This window comes from Pipistrellus kuhlii, unplaced genomic scaffold, assembly GCF_014108245.1.
Source record: "Pipistrellus kuhlii isolate mPipKuh1 unplaced genomic scaffold, mPipKuh1.p scaffold_m20_p_39, whole genome shotgun sequence".
In the NCBI taxonomy this organism is placed as follows: domain Eukaryota; kingdom Metazoa; phylum Chordata; class Mammalia; order Chiroptera; family Vespertilionidae; genus Pipistrellus; species Pipistrellus kuhlii.
The window spans coordinates 3,748,680-3,768,261 of NW_023425539.1; the positions used below are offsets into that span (position 1 = coordinate 3,748,680).

The 19,582-nt window shown below is 41.5% G+C and overlaps 1 protein-coding gene across 3 annotated transcripts in view; it reads left to right on the plus strand.

Moving 5' to 3' along the window:
* Window positions 1–19,582, plus strand: part of FAM222B (family with sequence similarity 222 member B) — a 54,744-nt gene that overhangs the window by 31,365 nt on the left and 3,797 nt on the right. For 2 of the 3 annotated variants that reach the window (XM_036408742.2, XM_036408743.2), the window contains exon 2: window positions 13,284–13,405. In XM_036408742.2, the coding sequence (XP_036264635.1) occupies window positions 13,324–13,405 (82 nt within the window). In that variant the 5' untranslated portion in view covers window positions 13,284–13,323. Of the gene's footprint in view, window positions 1–13,281; window positions 13,406–19,582 lie in introns of those variants that run through there. The other variant, XM_036408745.2, reaches the window with a different exon arrangement.

Consider the following 19,582-nt stretch of genomic DNA (forward strand, 5'->3'; position numbering starts at 1 on the left):
TTTAAAAATCTGTTATGTAATTACAAGCTGTGCTGCTCCCCGGCCAGTGTGGTTCAGTGCTTGAGCATAGACCCATGAATCAGGGAGTCACGATTCAGTTCCCAGTCAGGGCACATGCCTGGTTGCCATCTCTATCCCCAACAGTGGGCGTGACAAAGCAGCCAATCAGTAATTCCTCTCATCAGTGATGTTTCTATCTCTCTCTCCCCTTTCCTTCCTCTCTGAAATCAATAAAAACTATTTAAAACAAATATTTTTTAAAAAGCTGTACTGCTGTCTTGCACGTAAACTAGCAGATAAACCATGGAGAAACTACAGTTGCTCAGTGAGGACCACTCTATGCTATTTAAAATTGTTACCCTACCCAGTACTCCTCATCATCTTACAATTCTTTCTTTTCTTTTCTTTTTTTTTTTAATTCTTTGTTGTTCAAAGTATGTCCCTTTTTTCTCCCCATTGTCCTCTCCCAGCCTGCCCCTGCCCTCCAGCTCTGGCCTCCACTCCCTCATTGTGTCCATCTCTCCCCCCAATAGCATTTATTACAGTCTAAGCGTCTCTGCAACTTAACCTGTTCACTAAGTTTATCTTACTTGCCTACTCTACCCCATGTAAAAATGGAAGCACTGTGAAGACAAAGTTTTGTGTTTTTTTTGCTCATTGCTGAGTCCCTATTTCCTGGAGCATTGTCTTGCTACATTGTAGGTGCTCAATAACTACTGGTGTGAATTAATTGGAGAGGTATTCTTTAGTACAGTGGTTGCCAACCAGTGGTCCGAGGACCATTGGTGGCGCGTAAGGTCCAAAAGGTTGGCAACAGCTGCTTTGGTATGTATCTGGGGATTAGAATTGGAGTGCATGGGAAGAGATTATTGTCTTCCTAGAGCTATTAGTAAGTTAGGGATCAGATTACTTAACTAGTTTAAGAGAAAGAAAAAACTCAAGGCACTGGGATTAATTGGTTTATCTTTTAAAAATGATGGGCATTTTATAGTATACATATATGAAGAAACATTATATAAAGATAGAAGACTAGCTTTTATTCACTTTGAAGGGGATAAAGGAAGTTCCTGAACAATGAATATAAAACACTCAGAAGAGGCCCTGACCAGGTAGCTCAGTTGGTTAGAGTATTGTCCCGATAAACCAAGGTTGCAGGTTCAATCCCCCGGTCAGGGCATATACACAAAACAACCATTGAATGCATAAATAGGTGGAGCAACAAATCATTCCCCCTCCCCTCTCAAATCAATATTTAAAAAAAAGACATAGAAGAATTTCCTGACTTTTAAAAAATAAATTTTTATTGATTTCAGAGAGGAAGGGAGAGGGACGGAGGGGAGGAGGGAAGGAGAGAGAGAGAGAGAGAGAGAGAGAGAGAGAGAGAGAGAGAGGAGAAACATCAATGATGAGAGAAAATCATTGGTTGGCTGCCTCCTGCACATCCCCTACTGGGAATCAAGCCCACAACCTGGGCTTGTGCCTTGACTTGGAATCAAACAGTGATCTCCTGGTTCATAGGTTGACGCTGTACCACTGAGCCACATCAGCCAGGCTTTTTCACCTTTTTTTTTTTTTTTTTCTTTTTTTTCTTTTAAATCCTCACCCCAGGATATTATTTTCATTCATTTTTAGAGAGTGGAAGGGAGAGGAAGAGACAGAGAGAAACACCAATGTGAGAGACACACATCGATTGTTTTCCTCCTGTGTGCTCCCAATCAGGGCCAGAGCCTGCATCGGAGGTGCATGCCCTTGAGCAGAATTGAACCTAAGACTCTTCAGTTTGCAGGCCAATGCTCTGTCCACTGAGACAAACCAGCTAGGGCTCATCATTCTTAATGAACAGTCATTGCTTTTGCTTCAGCTTTTCTAATGCTATGCCACTGTTGAACAAGTTCAATTTTGTTCACCTAAAATTGCCTTTCTTCAGACTTTATTAACCTATTCTGATGTCTGGAGTTCAGTGATAAAGCTACTTCCTCTTTTGTGTAACAGCTCTCTTATGACACCCTTATTTGAGATCATCATCTCTCACCTTCAAATTACTATAGCCAATTAACTGACTTTTGCCATTTCTCGTTTGTCTTTGACACATCCAAAAGATTTATTTAAAATAGATATCCAATCACATTACTCTTCTTAAAAATCTGTCCCTATCTCTCCATGGCTTCAGGATGAAATCTGAAATTAGCTAATAATAGTTATAACTACCGTCATTGAGCATAGGCACTGTACTAAGCAATTTATAATTTCACTAGGGGCCCAGTGCACACTTCCGTGCACTGGTGGGGTCCCTCAGCCTGGACTGTACCCTCTCACAATCTGGGATCCCTGGGGGGAGATGTAGTAGTACGTGAAGTAGCAAGCGGCCAGGAGGAGCCCAAGCCCAGGCCAGCGCCACACCACTCCCACTTATACCGGCCCCACTGCGCCTGCTGCTGACACTAGGTAAGTTCGCTGAGTGGCGTTTTCCATGTTGAACGTCTGCCCCCTGGTGATAAGTGCACATCATAATGACCAGTCAAATGGTCAAATAGTCGCTTATGGTTTTATATATATTGATTTAATCATCACAATTACTCTGTAATGTGTTGGGGCTAACTTTTTGCTGATTAAATGGTCATATCATTGAGCTATTATTGTTCTAGTCTGTCCATCTATTGTACATATATAAAAGCCGAGACGACCGAACAGGCTGCATGGGGTGATTAGGCCGGCAGGGGGGTTGTTGTGGGGACCAAATAGCAGGCTGCATGGTGTGACCAGGCTGGTAGAGTGGGGCAGTGAGGGGTGACCATGCCAGCAGGGGGATGCAGTTGGGGCAAACAGGCTGGCAGGGGGGGCAGTTGGAGGTGACCAGGCCAGCAGGGGTGGCAGTTAGGGGCAATCAGGCAGGTAGGCAGTTAAGCAGTTAGGTGCCAGTTGTCCCAAATTGTGAGAGGGATGTTCTATTGCCAGCTTAGGCCCGATTCTAGGGATCGGGCCTAAATTGGCAGTTGGACATCCCCCATGGGGTCCCTGATTGAAGAGGGTGCAGGCTGGGCTGAGACACCCCCCACCCCACCCCCGTGCACAAATTTCATGCACGGGATCTCTAGTCTAATATGAAATAAAAGGCTCTTTATAATTTGGCACATCAAACTCATCCTCCAGGTTTAGTACCAACATCCTACTCTCTATAACAGTCCACTTGTGATTCCGCAAACATGCCATTTAGTTTCACAACTAAAGGCTTTCGTTTTGTTAGTTTTCTGTGCCTAGAGTGCCTATCCCACTCAATTTGTTAAATTCTTTTCTTCCCTTTTTTTTTTCTATTTGTTAAATTCTTGCTTGCCTTCAGTGACCCATAATGTTGTTCTCTCTTCTCTCTCACTGTACTCTGGAAGTATTAATTTTGTTATTTGAGTTTTCAAACAACTTAACTCACTTTTTCTTTTCTTTTGAATTGTATTGATTTCAGAGAGGAAGGAAGGGAGAGGGAGGGAAGGAGGGAGGGAGGGAGGGAGGGAGGGAGGGAGGGAGGGAGAGAGAGAGAGAGAGAGAGAGAGAGAGAGAGAGAGAGAGAGAGAGAGAGAGAAACATTAATGAGAGGTTAAGCCCACAATCCGGGTATGTGCCCGTCTGTGAATTGAACTGTGACATCTTGGTTCGTAAGTCGACGCTCAATCATTAAGCCACACTGGCCAGGCTGTACCTGCTTTTTTCTCTTTTACCTTGTGTCACCTCAGCGAGGTACCTGTCTTCTGCCCTCTTTACAGGTCATTTGTGATACAAAGACCACAAGATAAATGGTCTCCTTAGACTCCACAATACTCTTAGGAGTCTTTTGGTCTGTAGACAGTTAAAAAGCAGAATTTGATACTAAATTTCAGGTAAAAGCGCACAGTTCTTGTCCAGAATTAAAAACAAATAATTTATACAGCCGGAATCTACTAACTCCAAAGTCAATTCAGAAGTGATTTTATCTTTGCTATTGAAACAGATCAGCAATGCCATTTGCCTGTCTAAAATTAGAGGCCCTGGAATCTCATAGAAGAAAGTAAATTATTTTATTTTATTTTTTAAAATATTTTATTTTTTTACAGAGAGGGAGAGAGGGATAGAGAGTTAGAAACATCGATGAGAGAGAGTCACCAATCAGTTGCCTCTTGCACACCCCCTACTGGGGATGTGCCCGCAACCAAGGTACATGCCCTTGACCGGAATGGAACCTGGGACCCCTCAGTCCGCAGGCCTATGCTCTATCCACTGGGCCAAACCAGTTTCTGCAAAGAAAGTAAATTATTAATGTAATTTTAGTTCCTGGCCTTATATAATGTCTTTTTACTACCGCATGCTGGTCGCACAGGGCACACCTAGTACATAGTATTGGGGTATGTAGATAAAGCCACATTACCTTACTTAGGGTGTCGAGAGGACATTTAACAATTCTCAGCAACCCACTGTCTTAATGGACTTGATTATTAAAATTAATTTTTCTCTAAGGAAGCTTTACTTAATGATTTTTCTTCTGGCCCAACATTCTGGGCATTAGCTGGAATTGCTGAGCGATTTACAGTGGAGAGACCATGAAAACAATTTCTTATTTGTCCACAAATTTTAGCAGTTTCATTTGCAGATTGAAGGAGCAGGAAGAGTGGGCTCTTCACCAGTTGCAGCTTCCCTCTGATTAGAGTGTTAGTTCAATTATGCCCAATTAACTTTTATTACAGCTAGTGGTGATAATTACTTGCAAGTCAGTTTTTGGCCAGTTATACCAAGGCTGAAGTATGAACTTGATGGATTTTAGTAACCAGAATAACTGACACGTTTTATACCCTCCCTACACTGCAGTTGATTTCTTTTTCCACACCTCTTTTAGATAGGTCAAAGAATTACAAAAATTAACCTTAAGTTAAAACATATTGTTCTTTTGAAGAGCTGTATAGGATCATATTTTATTTTGTGTTTTATTTTATTTTATTGTTTAAAGTATTACAAATAGTAGTACATATGTCTCCCTTTCTTCCCCCATTGACCTTCCCCTGGCCTTCCCTCCCCCCACATGCCCTTACCCCCCCCTCACCCCCAGTGCCTTGCGTCCATTGGTTATGCTTATATGCATGCATACAGGTCCTTCGATTGATCTCTTACCTCCCCCCTCCCCCAATGCTCCCCAGCCTTCCCACTGTGATTTGTCAATCTGTTTGATGCTTCTCTGCCTCTGTATAATCTATTATCTCTATATATTTTAATACATTTTATTGATATTTTACAGAGAGGAAGGGAGAGGAATAGAGATTACAAGCATCGATGAGAGAGAAACATCGATCAGCTGCTTCCTACAAATCCCCTACTGGGAATGTGTCCGCAACCAAGGTGGTGTCCCTCAGCCCAGCCTCTATCCTCTCCAATCTGGGACCCCTCGAGGGATTTCCGACTGCCCGTTTAGGCCCGATCCCAGTAGGAATCTTCTTAACTTTCAATAGATTGAAGTTGATTTCAACTGGGACTGTTTTTAGATCTCCATGTGACTTGGTGCTGCTTTTATTTCAGATGCTCACCTTAGTGTCCTCTGTTGTTAGGCTTTCTTCCCAAGAACTGATCAATCTCCTGCGATTGTATGGCAATGCATTTTCAGAGCCTGTTTTTGTTAGTATTTATTTAAAGTAAGAAAAGAAAATTCATGGCTGCTTGGAGAAGAGCCATAATATACTTGGTCCTCCTCTAAAACTTCTGTGGTCGCACTAAATAGGAAAGAAGAGGAAAGGATAAGTGATAAATATCATCCTTATACTTCAAAGCTCTTCATTGATTGTTACTGAAAACCTTTCTGCTGTTGAATAACCAAGAACCTGCCCGCCAGCTGCTGTTGGTGTGAAAATGGAGAAGCTAGTTATAGTTGATGCTTTTCAGGAAGTCTGGAGATAAAGCTTATGATGTTATTTGAAACTTTTTGAATAGTAAGAGAAAAAGAGTGTCAAACTCCACTTCACTCCAGAAGATATAACGAGGCTTTCCTTTATAGTATAGGGGAATTTGGAATATAAGGAAGCAAAAGACACCCACCAGAAGAGCAAAAAGATTAAAAAAAAAAGGGGGGGGGCGGAGGGGGAGAGCAAAAAGAAAAAAAGAATCCAAAAACATGAAGACAGTGCAAGGAGCCTCTGGGACAACTTCAAGTGTACCAACATTCGCATTATGGGGATGCCAAAAGGAAAGATTACCCAGCAAAACTCTCATTTTGACTTAAAGGTCAGATAAAAAGCTCCACAGACAAGAAAAAGCTAAAGGAGTTTGTGGCTAACAAACCAATATTACATGAAATGTTGAAGGGTATTCTTTAAGAAGAGGAAGAAGTAAAATATAAAATATGAGCAATAAAATGGCAATAAATACATATCTATCAGCAATTGAATCTAAAAATAAAAATAAGGAATCTAATGAACAAAATTAACTGATGAATAAAATAGAATCAGAGGCATGGAATCTCAGAGAGTGGGGTTGGGGAGCAGAAAGAGATTAACCAAAGATCTTATATACCGTATTTTTTGGACCATAAGACGCACTTTTTTCCCCCCAGAAGTGGGGGGGAAAAGTCCCTGGGTCTTATGGTCCAAATATGGCCTACACATATACTTTAAAAAAAAAGTTTTTTTACTTGCCCGGCTCTGTGTGGTCTCTGTGTGCTTGCCCGGTTCTAAAATGGTTCTAAATGCTGCTGTTTACTTTACAGGGTTGATTACATGTGTTTATGACTGTGATGTTGGGTTTTAATGCACATAAAATATTTTAGGACACTATTTGTTTCAGAATCTTTTCTTCTTCATTTCCCTTCTCTAAAAACTGGTGCGTCTTATGGTCCGGTGCGTCTTATGGTCCGAAAAATATGGTACATACTAGAAGCCCATTGCATGAAAACAATCTTTGGTGTGTTAATTTGCATACTCATTCCTGATTGGCTGGTGGGTGTCATGGGGTACAGTCGATTTTCATATTTCTCTTTTATTAGTGTAGATATGCATTACCTATGGACCTAGACAATAGGGTGGTAAAAGCCTGGGGTAGGGTGGAAACGGGGTAGAGGGGTAAAATGGGAGGGGCATCTTAGATTTGATAGATTGGTAAAGTGATAGTCAACATTTAAATAATGTTCACTACCTGGCTAGTACCAGTATCCTAAGCAGTTGATTATATATATATATTTTTTTTTTTTTAATAAGTTTTTATTGTTCATATTATTACAAATGTTCCTTCCCCCCCCCCCCCATTGCTCTCCTCCACCAGGTTCCCACCCCACCCTCTGCCCTTTCCCCTCTCCCCATTGTCCTCATCCATAGGTGCACAGTTTATGTTCAGTCTCTTCCCACGCCCCCCTCTCCTCTTTTCCCCAAGAATCGTCAGTTCACTCCCCTTCCATACCTCTGATTCTATTATATTCAACAGATAATATTGTTCATCAGATTTTTTTAATTTCCTTGGTTTTTAGATTCACTTGTTGATAGTTACGTATTTGTTGTTCATAATTTTTATCTTTGTTTACTTTCTCTTCTGAAAGAACCCCTTTCAGCAATTCATATAATTCTGGTTTGGTGGTGATGAACTCCTTTAGCTTTTTTTTATTAGTGAAGCTCTTTATCTGGCCTTTGATTCTGAGTGATAGCTTTGCTGGGTAGATTATTTTTGGCTGTAGGTTCTTGCTATTCATCACCTTGAATATTTCTTGCCATTCCCTTCTGGCCTGCATGGTTTCTGTTGAGAAGTCAGCTGACAATCGTATAGGTGCTCCTTTATAGGTTACTACCTTCTTTGCTCTTGCTTCTTTTAATATTCTCTCTTTGTCTTTTGCTCTTGGAATTTTAATAATGATGTGTCTCGGTGTGGTCCTCTTTGGATTCCTTTTGTTTGGAGTTCTGTGCGCTTCCTGGACTTGCAAGTCTAATTCTTTGACCAGGTGGGGGAAGTTTTCTGTCACTATTTCTTTCAGTATGTTTTCGATATCTTGCTCTCTCTCATCTTCTGGGACCCCCATAATTCTGATGTTGGTTCGCTTGAAGTTGTCCCATAGGTTTCTTACATTATCTTCAATTTTCTGGATTCTCTTGCCTTCTAGCTTCTGTGGAGGAGTGTCTTCTGGCTCTTTATGTTCCAAATCTTTTGACTTGATTCTTGCGATCTTCCCTTCTGTTTTTAGGACTCTGTAAAATATTTTTTATTTCAGACAATGTATTCTTTATTTCTTGTTGATCCCTTATCATTTCTTGTTGACTCCTTATTAATTCTAGTTGATCTCTTTTCATATCCTCATAGGCCTTATCCATCTTTTCTAGGAAATTCTTGAAAAACCTTATAAGCGTAGATTTGAACTCTATATCCAGACGCTTTTTGTCCTCCATTTCTTTTGTTTGTGATCTATTTTGTTGTCGCATTTCGCAGTTATAGATGGGACGGGGTTTCAGGGTGGAGCCTGCAGCTTTGGCTTCCGTCAGCCCCGCCCTATGCGGGTCGGTCAGTGCTGGCTGCCGGCGCCTCTGAGAGAAAGGTGCCCTTGATTTTCACCTGCTGCCAAACAGTCTATGCTCTCCTCCAATGAGCCCGGTATTGGGGTTCAGTTCAGTTGGAAGTGGAGTTGGAGGTGGCGTTCAGAGCAGTCTGGAGCCCCAGTCTCCTTCCCGTCAGGGCAATCCCGCGGCACAGCCGACCGTCCCTTCTCTGCGCGCAGTGTGCGCACCGCCGGGACCTCCTTTCGCCGCTTCCCCGGGGTTCCGCCTTACAGCCCGGCTCCCTATGGCTGAGCCTGAGTCCCCGGGGTCTGGCCTAGAACTGGGGTTCAGAGCAGTCGGGGGCCCAGCACAGTCGGGGGCCCAGCACAGTCGGAGTTTTATCTCCTTCCCGCTAGGGAACGCCCGCCGGGCACTCGGCCTCCCTCCTCTCCGGCTCCGTCCTCTCCGCGCCGCCTCCGTACCTTGGGCTTTTCCAGCTCCTCCGCGCCTCCTTCTGGTTTTCTCCTTGCTTCTCACTGTAGAATTTCCAGTCAGTCAACCTTCCTGTAGTTTTGGGCAATGTCCGTTTTATATTTTAGTTGTATTTTATTGAAATTGTTGTGTGCGGCTGCGGCTAGGTGTTCACCTGGGCGCAGCCATCTTGGATCTCCCCTAAGCAGTTGATTATATTAACATTAAACCTATTGAATCCTTATAATTCCAGGAAGCAGGCACATTTTTGTAGATGAAATTAAGTGTCTTGCCGAAACCGGTTTGGCTCAGTGGTAGAGCGTTGGCCTGCGGACTGAAAGGTCCCAAGGTCCCAGGTTCGATTCCGGTCAAGGGCATGTACATTGGTTGTGGGCACATCCCCGATGGGGGGTGTGCAGGAGGCAGCTGGTCAATGTTTCTCTCTCATCAACGTTTCCAGCTCTCTATCTCTCTCCCTTCCTCTCTGTAAAAAATCAATAAAATATATTAAAAGAAAGAAAGAAATTAAGTGTCTTTTCCAAGTCACACAGCTAGTAAGTAGCAGAGCTGTGATTAAAATCCAAAATCTTATCTTAACCACTTTGATATAGTTCTCTTGTTAATCCATATTCCTAAAGGTAATTTGAGCTCCAGTTGACATTTGTCTTTATAGGCATTCCTCAGGTTCAGTTCCAGACCACAGCAATAAAGCAAGTATCACAAAAAAGTAAATTGCATGTTTTTTTTTTGTTTCCTAATGCATATAAAACTTATGCTTACATTATACTGTAGGCTGTTAAGTACACAATAATAGCATTATGTCTAAAAAATGTACATCAATTTAAAAATACTTTATTGCTAAAAAGTGCCAACCATTATTTGAACCTGTTGGAAAATGGCACTAATAAACTTGCTTAATGCAGGGTTGCCACAAATCTTCAAAAAAAATTTTTTAGTTTATTTTAGAGAGGAAGAGAGGGGGAGAGAAACATCAATGTGAGAAAGAAATATTGATTGGCTGCCTTCTGCATGCCCCCTACTGGATATTGAGCCTGTAACCCAGGGTATGTGCCCTACCCAGGAATGAAACCTCAACCTCTGGGTGCACAGGAGGTCGCCCAACTAACTGAGCCACACCAGCCAGGGCCAAACCTTTGATTTGTTGGGAGAGGAGGGGAATATCTGTGAGCCAAAATAGAGCAAAGTGCAATAAAAGTATGTTTATCTGTGGATTTTCCCCTTTGGAAAACTCATAAGACAATGATTTGCCCTTGCTATGCAGTGTTACTTCTTTGGCTCTGTTGGTTTTATGTTCAAGAAATGAAAACTAGCCCTGACCGTTTTGGCTCAGTGGATAGAGCATTGGCCTGTGGACTGAAGGGTCCTGAGTTCGATTCCTGTCGAGGGCATGTACCTTGGTTGTGGGCACATTCCCGGTGGGGAATGTGCAGAAGGCAGCTGATCAATGATTCTCTCTGACGTTTCTGGCTCTCTGTCCCTCTCCCTTCCTCTCTGTAAAAATCAATAAAATATATTTTTTTAAAAAGAAATGAAAGCTAATTCGAATATTATCGTAAACTAGATACAGTAGTCAGTCTCTTGTTTAAGAGGTAGCTTATAGATGACTATCATCGATGTTTGCACACATCAAAATTTAATACATATAAAAGAGATTATGGTGGTCAATTATAGATTGGTTCCTTTTAAAAATTACAGGGAGAGAGTGTTACTTGCAAGACTGCTGAGTGAATGTATTTGTACTTTAATCATTACAGCGTGTCTCAGTTATCCAGATGAAGTACAAGGCCTGGAGGTGGGAGTGTGCTCCGCTCCTTCAAGGACCTGCAAGGAGAACACTGTGGCTAAAAACAGAATCAGCAAAAGGGGACTGGGGGTTAGAAGATGAGGTCAGAGCCCTAGCCAGTTTGGCTCAATGGATAGTGTGTCGGTGTGCGAACCAAAGGTCCTGGGTTTGATTCTGGTCAAGGGCAGGTACCTTGGTTGCAGGGTCCTCCCCAGCCTGGGTCCTAGTCAAGACTCGTGCAACTAATTGATGTGTTTCACATCGATGTTTCTCTCTGTCTTTCCTTCTCTCTTTCACTCTCCCTAAAAATCAATGGAAAAATATTCTCTGGTGAGGATTAATCAAAACAAACAAAAAAAAGCCGAAACCGGTTTGGCTCAGTGGATAGAGCGTCAGCCTGCGGACTGAAAGGTCCCAGGTTTGATTCCGGTCAAGGGCATGTACCTTGGTTGTGGGCACATCCCTAGTAGTGGGTGTGCAAGAGGCAGCTGATCAATGATTCTCTCTCATCGATGTTTCTAACTCTCTATCCCTCTCTCTTCCTCTCTGTAAAAAATCAATAAAATATATTTTTTTAAAAAGAAGATGAGGTCAGAGAGGTAGGATTATGGAAGGCCTTATGGGCATGTTAAGATTTTGTATTTCTACAAAACGGGAAGTTATTGGAGATTTTTGAGCTAATAAGATTTCCAATTTAAAAAATTAATTACTCTGGCTGCTGTGTGGAGAATAGATTGGGTTACAGGAGCAAGTGGGGGTGGGTGGACAGAGACTATGCAGAAGACTATTGTAGTCCAGGCTACAGATGATGAGATGACATATGAAATTATTACCTATTCCAAGAAAGGTTGAGAGACCTAATTAAAACATCACTAGAGTCCTTCATACAGCCCATTTCACAATATTAGTCTCTAGTATTTGTTAATTCCCTTTCCTTGGAGTTTGCGTTCAGCTATATTAGAACCAGAGGAGACAGGTTATTAGGTAGAGATCAGCATTCACAAGGAATGGGATTCTGAGCACTGCAGTCATTTGATCCCAACAGGAGACTTTATTCTTGGCATACTATTCATTCTGTTATCCTACCTACCAGAGGCCTGAAAAGACTGAATCTGTGCCAGAACTCTGGGCGGCTCTGTTCTCATTGAGGCATTCAATCTTTAGTTCTTTCTGCAGTTGCTATCTTAGCCACAGTGAGCAGCCTCTTTTACAAAGTATCTTTTCAGCTACCTGGACTTGCAAGTTGGAGCTCTCTGATACTCATCATGTCAGGGTAATTCCACATACCTGAGAGGGCCCTCTAAGAAAAAGAAGAGCTTTTGTGATCTTTGGTTAACATTTGAGCTTTTCCTCCACATATTATGATGTAAAGCCTTAACATGCCATCTTGACTTCTTGGTTTTTCAGTATGAGAAAAAAATTTCATGTGTGTTAGCACATTATACTTCTTTGGAAAAAACTTGGTCCTTGGTATACAAGTAACTTGCTTAGCATTGTTGACAAGGTTTCCTTCCCTACTCAATGTTTGTTTGCTTGAGTTGTGTATATCTTATTGGTAGACAGCACTGATGAAACAATGCCATCTTGACATAATGTCAGGATTGCCTGTCCTCTAGCCGCCTACTACTTCTTTAATTTCCTTGGGGTGCAATACAATTTTGGGGTGGGGTGGGGTGGGGTCCAGGAGGTCTAATTGTGTCACAGGCAATAGGAAAGGTGAATCACCAGAAACTTACAAACAGAATTTGCTTTAACAGTAGTTAATTGTGTCTCCTAGGATATTTTGCTTTCTCTTCCTTTTAAAAGTGAGTTCAGGTTACTGGAGTGTCACAGTGAAAATTTGGATGCTTTTGCAACTCAAGTACTGTACTGCCTCTGGAAATGACTGACTACCCCGGCTCCAAACCAACCATGTACATAGACTATGCCAGGCCCTATGAGGACAAGGAACTCTGTTCTATTTTCAGAGAGAAATCATTTTCCCCTTCACCTCAGTAAGAATGTGCCCTAGCCTTGCTGCTCCCTTCTTAGCTGGGACACAGATGAGAGCCAGCGTGCCATTCATTTGGCAGCCCCCTGGGCCTTTCCAAAAGCCCATGATAGAGGCAACCTACAGGAAATGGAAATGCTAAATGAGTGCATCTAATGCTTGTAAGCATAAAAGACCTTACAGCCTAAACCGGTTTGGCTCAGTGGATAGAGCGTCTGCCTGTGGACTGAAGGGTCCCAAATTTGATTCAGGTCAGGGCATGTACCTTGGTTGGGGGCACATCCCCAGTGTCTGTACTTTTCATTTAATTATGTGAATAGGTAGATTTTCTTTTCCCCACTCACTCATCTGTGCTGACTGAAATATTTTATCCTTAGTAATAGTTTGGAGCAAATTGTTGCTTCAGATAAGAACATAGATATATTTTCTGCCAACATGCTAATTAAATTGCTTATCTATCTAAACTTGGGCCTGTGCTACTCATATCAGATATCCCTGGTATCTTCCTTGAGTGAGTGGCCTTGTATTCCATGACCTTGTTTTTCTTTGTTCATTACAGTGTGAGTGACTGCCCCATGTTGTGTTGATGCCGGTCTGCCATGCTAGCCTGTCTACCAGGGCCAGGTGACCTGTCCTTTCAGCTTCTTTCTCACACGCAGATGAACACTGGACTTCAGAAATGTAAGTAATCTGGATCCCAGGGAAGAATGTGATCCTTTATTTTGACCCTACATTTGAGCTGTTGCAGAGGGGTACATTGACTGTGGACTTTGATATCTTCAAGATATCCTGCAATACAGACAAAAGAAAGCAATTGCAAAAACTTGTCAGCAATGTGAGATACCTTTGATCAGAGAGATCCTCTAAAATACTAGAATTTCCCAGTGTATATAGCATCTTAATTTTAATTGTTGCTAATAACTCTTTTGCGCGCTATAAGGAATTTTGCAGGAGATATATAATCACCCTTTAAAAAAAAGTATCTCAAATTGAATCCCCACGAGGAATTGAATGAAAATACACAGTTTCTATTACTTATTATATCTCAGAAACAAACTATTTACATTGTTCTGTTGTTTTGAGCTCTCTGAGTACTCTCTACCATGGAAACAGACAATTCCCTTTGGCTTTGCTGTCTGCCTTCTGAGCCAGTGACCTCAGTTCACAGCAAGTAAAGAAGCTTCTGCCTTCAGAGGGATAAAGAGCTAGCTCTCTCAGTCTTTTTGGTATATTCCTGCTAATATACTTGATAGAGCTTTTGAGAATTGTCTGTTAGATTTTTGTCTCAAATTCGCTGAAATTGGGGCTTTGTACTTCATGCTTTCCCAGATTACTACCTTCTATCCTTGAACTGCAGAATGTGCAAGGAATTATTCTATTCCTGGTTCATTACCATGTACAGCATCTTCAAGTGTCAAAATGGCCCTAAATTTGGAATAGACTTTCCTTTTAGAGCAAAAAGGGGAAATCAATGAAACATCTACACTTCCCCTTTACTAGAAAAGGTGCTTCAGCATCTTACCTGAATCCTTTCTGATAGGGTTCTGTACAGGGCCAGATAGCAAAAGTTTTAGGCTTTGTGGGCCGTGGTCTCTGTTGCACCTGCTCAGCTCTGCTATTGTAGGGCAAAGGTAGCTTTAGACAATATGTAAACAATGCATGAGACTGTGTTCCAGTAAAAATTAAAAACAGCAGCTGGATTTTGGCCCACAGACTATAGTTTACTGACCCTGCTCTATGAGATCGTCTTCAGAAGTTAAAATAATCTAGCTTCTGACTTCCTTTCTTTGAGGAAGAGTAAGACTCAGAGCCTGGCTAGTTCTAGGATTGGCCAATGAATCCAACTTGTATAATGACAAAACTGAAGGTAACTGTCTTTCTTCTGCAATAGGCAAGCTCTGCTGTGCCAGCTTTTCCCCCAGCCTTTCTCTTCATAAGTGATGATGGGTGAAGTTGTATGTGTGCTCCCTGGCCACCCAAATCTCCATGCTTACTGCATTGTGACTGATTATGGGTTCCAGAGAACACACTGGAAAGGGGATGTACTTGGAAGCATACAATAAAATGATAAAGAGCAGTTCACTGTCTTCTATATTTCTTAGCTTACTTTGACAGCTTCACCTATAGATGTGATATCAAGGGATGAGCCATTTGAGAGGAAAGGCAAATTGGCAGCTTTATCTTGGATGCTGACATTGAGATCTCCACTTTTCTTTTTCCTCAAAGAAGCTCCTAAGTAGCCTCTGCCAACCACTGTCCCTAGTCTATATTGGAGAATTGAGATATCCTTCTTTCCTGGTTTCAGACTCACCAGTCCACTTGGGGGTCAGTGTATTTTAATTTCTTTGACTCTCTTGTTGCTATCCTTAATTAAATCCACACCTTTGCAGAGGAGAAATCCTATTGGTATTTTTAAGCCTGCTTGCTTTCTTCTCCCATCTCCCAGAAGGTATTTAAAAAAAAAGAAAAATCTTGACTCACAGCTGTTAGTGTTGAATATTTACAGTTAAGGTGAGAGAGGGCATACGCTGTCTTCTTTAGGAGCCAACAACTAAAGAGCTGCTTAGAACACAAGCTTACCAGTTATAGAAACTTTAAAACCAGTTTGTGACTTGTAATTCAGCTTTTCCCTACACCCATTCTTAGAAGGGTCTTCTAAGTTCCTAGAAACCCAGAGCTTGATATCTGGTGGGGTGGGGATGATATACGGATGTTGATAGCTTACTGTGCTTTATGTTGTATGATAAGAGTCAGCTCAAGGCAAGAGAATTGGATCAGGAGTCAGTATATGTGGCTTCTTGGCCCAGCACTATAAGTCACCTGGCTAATCACTTTTCCCCAGGTTTGAGTCACCACATGTATAGATATAGTCACAGGATTGATTCCTTCTAACTCCACATTTTCTCTTCTCGCCTTCCTGTTCGGTGTGTGTAGGAGAATGGAATGTGTTTCCCATCCTAGATGTATAATTTGCCATAGGGAAGGCTGGATTAAAGAAGTCTTGGTTTGGTGTGGGTCCTGTATTTGGTAGAGGTCCAGAGTTAGGGTTAGCTGGAGGCCTTCCTAGAGCTTTTCTAGATTATATGTATTCCGTGATGTTACTTGCTTTGAGAGTCCTAACCATTTTGGAATTCTGTACTTAGAAATTTGTTTTCCTCTGACCCATCTTCTCCTAATCACCCAGAAAAAATGTGTTTTTAAACATTTTTTTAAAATATATTTTATTGACTTTTTACAGAGAGAGGGGAAGAGAGCTAGAAACATCTGAGAGAAACATTGACCAGCTGCCTCCTGCACACCCCCCACCAGGGATGTGCCCACAACCAAGGTACATGCCCTTGACCGGAATCGAACCCGGGATCCTTCAGTCAGCCGGCCGACACTCTATCTACTGAGACAAACCGATTTCAGTGAACATTTTTTCTTTATTAACTCCAAGCTCAGTTTATGGTCAGGTATATAGTAGTGGCTCAATAAATACTTTTGGATGAATGGCTGAAAAGATCAAAAGACCTTGGTTTGCCCTAGCCAGTTTGGCTCAGTGGATAGAGCGTCAGCCTGCAGACTGAAGGACCCCAGGTTCGATTCTGGTCAAGGTCACATGCCTGGGTTATGGTCTCTATCCCCAGTGTGGAGTGTGCAGGAGGCAGCCAATCATTGATTCAATCATCATTGATGTTTCTATCCTTCTCCTTCTCTCTTCCTCTCTAAAATCAATAAAAATATATATATATATATATTTAAAGACCTTAGTTTTCAAATCGTCTTTTAGATAATAATTTTGACCTATTTTATTGCAGTTTTGGAGCTGGAACAAATGTCAAAGTTCTTTTACTGCTTCTTAGTATGTCTATCTGCCCCCTAGTGGAAGGGTCTGGAAATTATTAATTGGCCCAAATGATTGAATAAACTCATAGAAATATCAGCAATATTAACTAATATCTGTTCCATCTGTTGAGTTGCTAACCATGTGCCAGGTACTATCTTGAGTTTTTTATTTTTATTTTATTTTATTTTTTCCATCACCATAAATCTCTTCTATTCCTTCTTCCAACTCCACTCACTCCCCTCCTACATCACCATACTGTTGAACATTTTAAAAATATATATACATTTTTAAAATACTTTTTATTTATTTCAGAGATGAAGGGAGAGGGATAGAGAGATAGAAACATCAACGATGAGAGATAATCATTGATCAATTGTCTTCTGCACACCCTCTACTGAGGATTGAGCCCACAACCCAGGCATGTTCCCTTGACCGGAATTGAACCGGAGACCCTTCAGTCCACAGGCTGACACTCTATCCATTGAACCAAATTGGCTAGGGCCTGTTGAGTATTTTTATATTTTTTTAAATATATTTTTATTGATTTCAGAGAGGAAGGGAGAGGAAGGGAAAGATAGAAACATCAATGATGAAAGAGAATAATGGATCAGCTTCCTCCTGCACGCCCCACACTGGGAACCGAGCCCACAACCCAGGCACGTGCCCCTGGCCAGAATCAAACCAGGACCCTCAGTCCACAGGCTGATGCTCTATTCACAGAGCCAAACCGGCTAGGGTCTGTTGAGTATTTTTATATATGTTGTTATTCATTCCTCAATAATTCTGTATGGGAGACACTCTTATCTTTCTTTTAAGGATGAGGCACAGAGTGTTTGCCACTTGCCAACATGACATTACAGTTCAATGATGGGGCTAGAACTCACACTTGGGTCAGGTTCCAAAGCTTGTATTAGAAATATACTGCTTGTGCCACTCCACCTATAGATAGAGGTTTCTGCTGTATATGCCACCCTTGTCATCTGACCTTCAAAATAGGATACATAGGGAGGTCCCTGTGGGGAAGCTGTATTCAAGCAGATTTCCCCCTAGTCCCAAGAACAGACAAAAGTGCTTTCGGCTACACTTAACTCTCAGACTCAAGTCCAGGGTGTCCTGCAGTTGGAGCTTCCTTTGTCAGGTTACTTTGTCCTATATTTGGACAGACTTAGCCAAAACTGATATCCTTGAATGATAAATATCGACAGTCATTGTTCCTGTCCACAGATTATTTTCCCGTTCATTGGATCTCTTGATCTTAGTAATCCTCTGAAGCAGGACAGTAGATATCATATACCTTTTTGTTATAAATGAGGAATGACCTGAGACTGGGTAGTTAGATGATAAAGTCAGTAGTTGAATCTGGATCTCTCTTTTTTTCTAACCACATATTCCCTACTTTTTATACTGCCTCATGTTTGATTAATGACTCAGTTGGCATTTGATATATAAATAATTTGCTTACAAAGCTGTGGTATCTATGTTAGCTGTGCACAGTGATGTTATAGAAAAAAGAGAGACTTTAGGATGCTTGTGTGTGAGGACTGAGATAAAAAATATTGACAGCTGGCTGGAGTGGCTCGGTGGTTGAGCGTCAACATATGAACCAGGAATTGATGGTTCAATTTCCAGTTAGGGCACATGCCTGGGTTGTGGGCTCAATCCCAGTATGTGGTGTGCAGGAAGCAGCCAATCAATTATTCCCTCCCATCATTGATGTTTTCTTTCCCTTTCTCTCTGAAATCAATTTAAAAAATTTTATTTTTAAAAAGTATTGTAAAGAACTTGACCTTTTAATTAATTAATAATAATATTAATAATAATAATTATTATTATTATTATTTTAGAACTTGACCTTTTTTAAAGGGCTGGGCTTAAGTCTGATAAGTGAAGTGGTTGGTACTGAATTCCCAGAATATGGCCTCTTGTCCAATATACTCATCTCATCCTTGAGATTCTTCCTTAATAAAAATACTGTAGCCTGTGTCTCCCTTCCCCTCCATCCATTACTTCCCTTTGATTCCTGTTCCTTTATTTGACTACCCTCATCCCTGCTGTCACCATCAGTGGAGGCAGGACAAGAAGAACTAATTAGCCTTGACCTGTGGGTGGAAAAACTAATCAATGTCAGTGTCATACTCCTGAATGCGTCCCTTCTGCCTCTGCTAAAAAAACAACAACCTGAGAGTTGGTACTGACTTGAAAAAAGGAACTCTATTGATCTCCGGTCAGGGTACATACAAGAACCAACCAATGAATGCATGAATAAGTGGAACAAATCTATGGCTTGTGCCCTCTCTCTTCATCTTCTTCCTTTTTCCTTCTTTCTTCTTCCTCGCTCCCCCCTCCACCCCACCTTCCTCTCTCTCTCTTTCTCAAAATAAATAAATAAATAAATAAAATTTAAGAAGGAACTCTGTTATTCAACAAGCCTAACTGTATTCCTCTCTCTTGGCCTTCAAGGAGAAAAGCCGACTAACATGGAGGAGAACCCAGGGCAGACCATTATTTCCTGTCTGAACTAAAACTCCATAGCTTCAAACTCCCATTCCTCAGCCCATTTGTTCAGTCAGACAGTCCCCATACTGATGGTACTTAACAAGTATTTGCTACGTATCTGCTCTAGCTAAGACACTGAGCTAGGAGTGTTACATGATTTTGACCAGTCAGACAGACACCTAAGTCCAGTGGTTGGCCAGGCCAGTTTCTAATGGAATTCTGGTACCTTGAGTATAGGAACTATCTCTCAGTGATTCTAGGCTTTTTTATTTTTAATTTTTATTTTTTTGTCTTATTGTCAAGGAGAATGTAAGAAGGGTCAGAAAATGTCTCCACTTTATGGAGACTGAAGCCCATTAACATTTGTATGTGTATAGATGCAATTAAATTCAAAATATCATGGAGTGTGGAGATAGTTTCTGTTTTGGACGCGTGGCAGTTAAGGGAGAGTGGCCTACAAAAAGCAGAACTCAAACTCTGCTCTCAGAGCTTTGACCCTCCTCAGCAGCTAGTGCTGCCTAGTGGATGGGTAC